The sequence below is a fragment of the Chrysoperla carnea genome, chromosome 2 (assembly GCF_905475395.1).
Source record: "Chrysoperla carnea chromosome 2, inChrCarn1.1, whole genome shotgun sequence".
In the NCBI taxonomy this organism is placed as follows: Eukaryota; Metazoa; Arthropoda; class Insecta; order Neuroptera; family Chrysopidae; genus Chrysoperla; species Chrysoperla carnea.
Genome location: NC_058338.1, coordinates 85,125,269 through 85,131,816, shown reverse-complemented (window position 1 = coordinate 85,131,816; position 6,548 = coordinate 85,125,269). Strand labels below are relative to the sequence as shown.

The 6,548-nt window shown below is 32.3% G+C and overlaps 1 protein-coding gene across 1 annotated transcript; it reads left to right on the top strand.

The window, feature by feature from the left end:
- The first annotated feature begins 493 nt into the window (after positions 1 to 493).
- LOC123292071 (tRNA-dihydrouridine(47) synthase [NAD(P)(+)]-like) lies at positions 494 to 6,244 on the top strand. Its single transcript, XM_044872586.1, has 10 exons — positions 494 to 660; positions 729 to 1,036; positions 1,099 to 1,540; positions 1,607 to 1,733; positions 3,094 to 3,216; positions 3,277 to 3,453; positions 3,820 to 3,960; positions 4,527 to 4,720; positions 5,811 to 5,972; positions 6,039 to 6,244. Exons 1-10 carry the CDS (start codon positions 626 to 628, stop codon positions 6,109 to 6,111), a joined length of 1,782 nt encoding a protein of 593 aa, XP_044728521.1. The 5' UTR covers positions 494 to 625; the 3' UTR covers positions 6,112 to 6,244.
- The last annotated feature ends 304 nt before the right edge of the window (positions 6,245 to 6,548 follow it).

Here is a 6,548-nt window from a genome sequence, read left to right as displayed (position 1 = left end):
GGAACAACATATCATAAAATCAGCAAAAATTGAGCAAAAATAAAATTCTTTTTTTGCCGACGTTGCGAGCTCCTGTACCATTACACCGCTTGGATCGCTGACGCTTTTATTTTTTAGCTTGTTAGCCATCTAACCTTTAATTTTACTAAAAAAATAAACTATAATTTGGCAAAGTTTGCGGTTAAACAAAAAGTTTCTAAGATATCAATTAAAATTTTTTCCGGGATATATTGACCTTTCGTATACGATTTTGAGCAATATCTCAGAAACTATACGCCCAATTGTCAAATGAACTCGAGATCTAGTTTTCTATTTTCTGGCAAGAATTTGCATTTCAGGCGAGTCCACAAAGGTAAGATAATTTTTGGGAGCATCAAAGAACTTGGTCCAATTTCTTTGATGGTGTAACGTAAGCGCATTGTAATTTATACAAAAAGTTTTAGAAATGGAAAGCATATCTATGATTGTTATTGTTATCACGTGTACGTAATCATCTCTATTATCTTAATATAACCTCGAAATACAAATCAAAAATCCAAACATTATCCAAATAAATTAAAATTTCATTTTTTAATAATAGCTAATTATTGAACTATACTTAGATAAATTGGAAAACTAGACAATTATGTCTCTAGAAGGAGTATGTGCCATAAAATCAGAGTACGTATTTTTACATCCTATTTATAAGATTTTGGTAAATTCTAACATGCACCGAAAATGTTTTCTAGATATGTTATACCTGATTATAATCAAAAAATAAAATCTGAGAAACAGGATGTTGAAGCAAATGGTGCTTCCAACGAGACAGAAAACTCCGAAGAACCAGCAAATAAAAAAGTTAAATTAGAAACTAAAAAAAAGGCACGAGGGCAAAATAAAGCACGTCGAATTCCTTTTAAGAGAGATTTAACGTTAGAATTATGTAAACAATTAATAGATATTGCTGAAGGTGAAGAGTCAAAAACTTGTTCTTACCCTAACTGTAAATTTATACATAACGTGGAGGATTATTTAAAATCAAAACCGGCTGACGTTGGTAAATCAAATACATGAAATAATCTTGTGATTAAAGGTTAAAGGTTCTGGTATTTTGTTTAGGAAATAACTGTTACAATTTTGATGTTCGTGGCAGATGTCCTAGAGGATTAGCTTGTCGTTTTGGATCAGCTCATACTAGTAAAGACGGTAAAAATATTGTCAATAAAGATATTTACGAAAAGTATCTTAATAATGGCCCTCAAACAATAAATATACTATCGCAGGAACTACAAACTTCATTAAGGAAACGTACTTATGATTTTAAGAAAGTCGATGCAATCGTTCAACAAATTGAAAAGAGTGTAAAAAATGCAAAACAAAATGATAGTGAATCGGATAAAAATGGTACTAACGAAAACGTTGAAACAAACGAAGTTAAAACTAGTGGTACGGTTTCGGATGAAGATATTATTAAATTACGCACATCTGAAAAAAAGAAAATTCAATGGCGTGATAAATTATTATTAAGTCCATTAACAACCGTTGGTAATTTACCATTCAGGTACTGAATCAGAAATAATTTTAGGTAAAAGATTCAATAATTATTAAATTTTTGTATGTTTGTCAGGCGAATTTGTAAAGAATATGGTGCAGATATAACTTGTGGCGAAATGGCAATGAGTGTCTCTTTACTACAAGGCCATGGTCAAGAATGGGCTTTAGCAAAAAAACATAAAAGTGAAGACATATTTGGTGTATGTATTTTTCGAACAATTAATTTTAAACTAAACATTAGCTGCAGCCAATATTTTAAAGTAAAATTTGAACCTTTAAGTAAATCTCCTCAGCAGGAGTGGCAAACCTTTATGTATCAATTTTAAAAGATTGCCCACCCTGTATATCAGTGTATACTAAGTTTAGTCCCATGTTTGTAACGCTTAAAAATATTGATGCTACGACAAAATTTTGGTATGGGTGTTAAAAAAATCACCTAAGTAGTCCACTTTCGGTTGACCGTTTGTCTGCTTGTCTGTCAACACGATAACTCAAAAACGATAAGAGATATCATGGTGAAATTTATAATGAGCATCCTGAGCAGGCTATAAACGTGCTCAGGACATAAAAAGTGGAGTTGAGTTCGTAAATGGTGAATGAAAAAAATAAACAACTTTTGTTTAAAATATTTTTTTGTAAGCATCACTGTTTACCTGTGTGGGTGCAAATTAAGATAAAATTTTAGTGTCCATTTTCTCCAAAATTACAAAAGATCGAGTTGAAAATTTGCAGGCTGCTTTAACTAGTGGTCTTGTTAAGCCAAATAAATGGCGATCAAAAGGCCACCATAATTGTATTGGTTTTTTAAACTCGTTTAATTTATTAAAAAAGTAATGTGAGGACTTATGTTCAATACTTTCTATATGGAGTATTTCAACAATTAATTCAGTAAATTGCTTGTTTTCACTTGTTTACCTCTCAAAATCATCTGATTCGTAGATGTAGGTATGAAAATATGGTTAAAACAGCACGAGCCAGCTTCTTCAAACAGTTAAATATGCCTGGTAACGAATTCCATGGTTCCCAAATTTTGTTCTTGGCATTTTTACTTATATTAATTATATTGCTTGAAAATCTTTCTGTTTCAACTCTTATTGTTTTCAACTCTTTCCTTGTTTCAATAAACTTTTGAATCCACATTGAATTAGATTGGAAATTTATCCGCTGCTGAGCTAGATTTCAAAGTCGTCAATTTCCAACTTATTCAGATATATCGTTGTTTTTTTTTCAAGTTCGGAAAATATTTGTAGGTTTTTATTATAATATCGTTCCTGAAAACATGTAGTTTAGCGACTGAGATCTATCTTGGCAATAATTTTTTTATTTGTGCCTTGAAGCTTCACATTCAATTCATTGTGTCTGTATATATCATCAATTTTGGAGGCACATAACATCTAACAACTGTGGGTATTGTTCAAATCGTGCCCAAAATATTGTGTCGCGTGCCTTTGATTCGCCACCCCTGCTATAGACTTATACAGTTGAGAGTTTTTGAATCCTTAAAATAACCATACTCTTTTTTAATTTAATTTCTCTAAAATAGTTTTTTTTTATTTTTAGGTGCAATTATGTGGCAACAAACCTCATTTAATAGCAAAAGCAGCGCAGTTATTACAAGATCATACGGAAATTGATTTTGTAGATTTAAATTTAGGATGTCCTATTGATTTGGTTTATCAACAGGTAATATTTTGAAAGAATACAATTCAGAATGAACAGGAACTACTTAAATTATGTTTTTAGGGTGCAGGTTCTGGATTATTACGCAAAGAACGTGTTTTAGAATCTGTGATCAGATCTACTAGTCAAATATTAGACGTGCCTTTAACAATTAAAACACGTACAGGTATTTATGCTGATAAAAATATTGCTCATGAATTGGTACCAAAATTTCGAGATTGGGGCGCATCAATGGTCACTGTAAGCTATAAAAATTTGTTGTACTGTCTTATATTTTAATTATGATTGTGTAATATAAATATTATCGAAGATAATAAATGAGAACTCTAGGATATGTCGAAATAAATTTCGATTTTTGCCCCAATTTCCTAGATCAGTTTTTTGTATTTTTAAAATACGTATTTTCGACTACCAAGTAGTCATCATCAGTAAGAATTAGCTAGTGAATGTGCAGTCCGCCACCAAATTAGCAAAGAGTAACATTCACTAGCTAATTCTTACTGATGATGACTACTTGGTAGTCGAAAATACGTATTTTAAAATACAAAAAACTGATCTAGGAAATTGGGGCAAAAATCGAAATTTATTATGATTGTGTGTTTAAAGGTCCATGGAAGATCTAGAGAGCAAAGATATACAAAAATGGCGAACTGGGATTATATAAATAAATGTGCGAGTTTAGCAGCACCGCTACCAGTTTTTGGAAATGGTGATATTTTATCATATGAGGATTATAAATATGCTCGAGTAAGTAAATCGGTATATATTACATTAAGGCAAAGTGAAGTTTTTAATTTTCCACAATCATGCATCATAAGGTCCAGTTTTCTTAAAAAGTTCATTAAGTTAGTATGGCGGTATCTAGGGTCACAGTTAACTCCAATTTTAAAAAAAGATTTATTCATAGGAACATAGTTTCCTGCGTTGAGAGAAAAAAAAATTTAGATTTTGTTACCGTATCGTTTAAGGATGTACGAGCGCAAGGAAATTTTTGATAAAGTAAACAAGTTTTAATTTGCCTTGGCACTTGTATTACCTTAAGAGGTATAATTAACTGAAATTGTGCAAAAATACACGGACTTTTATGATTCTCTTTTGTTCAATTTTATCGGAAATGGTTTGTCTGTGCAAAATTTGCACAGTTCACCTATAACTATAGTAACCCCTCACACCCTGCTCTAATATCCTATAGTAAAGAAATTCCAAAGTTTTAAGAAAGTACCATAATTTTCTGATACGCCACTTTAATGGTTAACCATCAAATCGGTCGAGTGTGTTACTAAGTATATTTTAGGAATTAATAATTTTTGCAGGAGACGTATAAACATGTATCTGGTGTAACAATTGGACGTGGCGCTTTAATCAAACCATGGATATTCACTGAAATTAAAGAACAAAAATTATGGGATATTAGAAGTTCAGAACGATTTGAAATTATTAAAAAATATGCTAATTATGGTTTAGAACATTGGGGATCAGATACAAAAGGAGTGGAAAATACTAGGAGGTAATTTACATTTTCGGAAAAATACTTCTAGATATTTAATACATAATCCACGTAATAAGAAAAAAATTGAGTGAACTTTTGTTCTTATTTTAATGAGTTCTGTTATTTGTTAATAATAATTATAATACATAAGAGGGTGGCCGCAAATGGATTGCTAGCACTTTGTTCTCCTTGAGAACAATCTCTTATCCGAAAGCTAGACGCCTCCGGGTAAGAGATGTTATTTCAAGCAGATGAAGCTATAAAATTGTATCGAGTCCATGTTCTAAAGGTGGTAAGTTCAATCGACAGTGGTCTCTCATGAGCTCCATTACCCTTCTCAACAGTCCTCTAGTGAGCTTCAAGCGAGCACAGTCGAATGCCTACCTGTGTTTATACACAGTTTGGTCTGTCGCATGCTTTACGCAAAGTCCCAGTAATCAAGATGGGCTGGTCGTACCGATTCCTTGATTCGGTAAATTACGGAGCATCTTGGGAATTTGCAGGCTTAGGTGAAAGGGATGTTTGAGACGATGCCTTTCGTGCCGACGAGTCTGCTGCTTCATACCCTTTAACGTCAGAGTGGTACGCAAATCAGCCTGACTGTGATGTTCAGTGTCAGGCCATTCAAGCATTCATAGTCTATCCTCGATTGGAATCTTGATGCGTCAAGGATCCGTAGTGCGGCCTGACTATCCGAGAAGATTTTGATATGTGTCCCACTGTAACCTTGCGTGTTACAGATCTGGGTATTACCTCTCACCATGGTGAAAATTTCTGAAAACCGTTGCATATTGGCCAAGAGGAATTGATTCATTTAATCTAGGTCCATAAATCCCCGCACCAGATAGGTCTCCGGCTCTTGATTCATTGCTGGACCATTTCTACAAGTGGGGTCATAATCTACAAACTCTAAAATACTCCAAAATACGCGCATGCCCTATCTTTGTTCTAAAGTGCCACTGTCTGCAGCTCCTAATTCGGTTGGCAGCTGTCATGGCTTCTGCTTCAATCATTATCTGTTATTTGTTAAAATTTCGTATAGTTCTGAGTTCTTTTGAATATCGTCCTGTATACTTAGTAATAATTTTTTTTTTTCGCTTTATATTAGATTTTTGTTGGAATGGTTATCGTTCTTATATCGATATGTGCCAGTTGGTATCTTAGAAAACCCCCCACAAAAAATTAATGAACGACCTCCATATTATCGAGGACGAGACGATCTTGAAACGTTAATGGCATCACCAAATTGTGCAGATTGGATAAAAATTAGGTAATATCATTATAGTTTTGAATTATTATTTTTTTTAATAAAATATTTGTTTAATTACTTTTTCAGTGAGATGGTATTGGGACCTGTACCAGAGAATTTCAATTTCTTACCAAAACATAAGGCAAATTCTTATCAATGAACATTCAGCCTTGAACAAACAACATATTTATTTTGAAAAATATTTTTGATTTATTTTAGTTATTTTATAAGTTGAACAAATATTGTTATTTTAAGAAAAGAAAATTTTAAGTTCTCCCATAATCTATGATTTTTTATTTGCTTGAAATCAACAATAACCTTTTATACCAAGAGTCGGACTTGCCAAAGGGTGTGATAGACCAAAATCAGATTTTTTGATTTTAATGACGTCAGAAAGTTTAAAAAATCAATTTGTTTGATATCTTGGCCAAATTTTCTTTGATTTGAATGAAATTTTTTTTGAAACCTACTAATTTTGGATCGTATTTTCATTTTTTGTATTAGTTACTCGCTTATACTAGTCCTTGTGCCAAATGTGTAAATCATGAAAGTGAAATATTGAAAAATAATGCAGTTCGTTAAATTGGAAGAATAGAA

Bases quoted from the DNA above. Each gene is read 5' to 3' on its own strand.
- LOC123292071 (XM_044872586.1), top strand. From the start codon at position 626: ATGTCTCTAGAAGGAGTATGTGCCATAAAATCAGA. The intron at 1,734-3,093 runs GTATGTATTTTT...TTTTATTTTTAG, and splicing joins AAAGTGAAGACATATTTGGT to GTGCAATTATGTGGCAACAA. The intron at 3,217-3,276 runs GTAATATTTTGA...TTATGTTTTTAG, and splicing joins TTGATTTGGTTTATCAACAG to GGTGCAGGTTCTGGATTATT.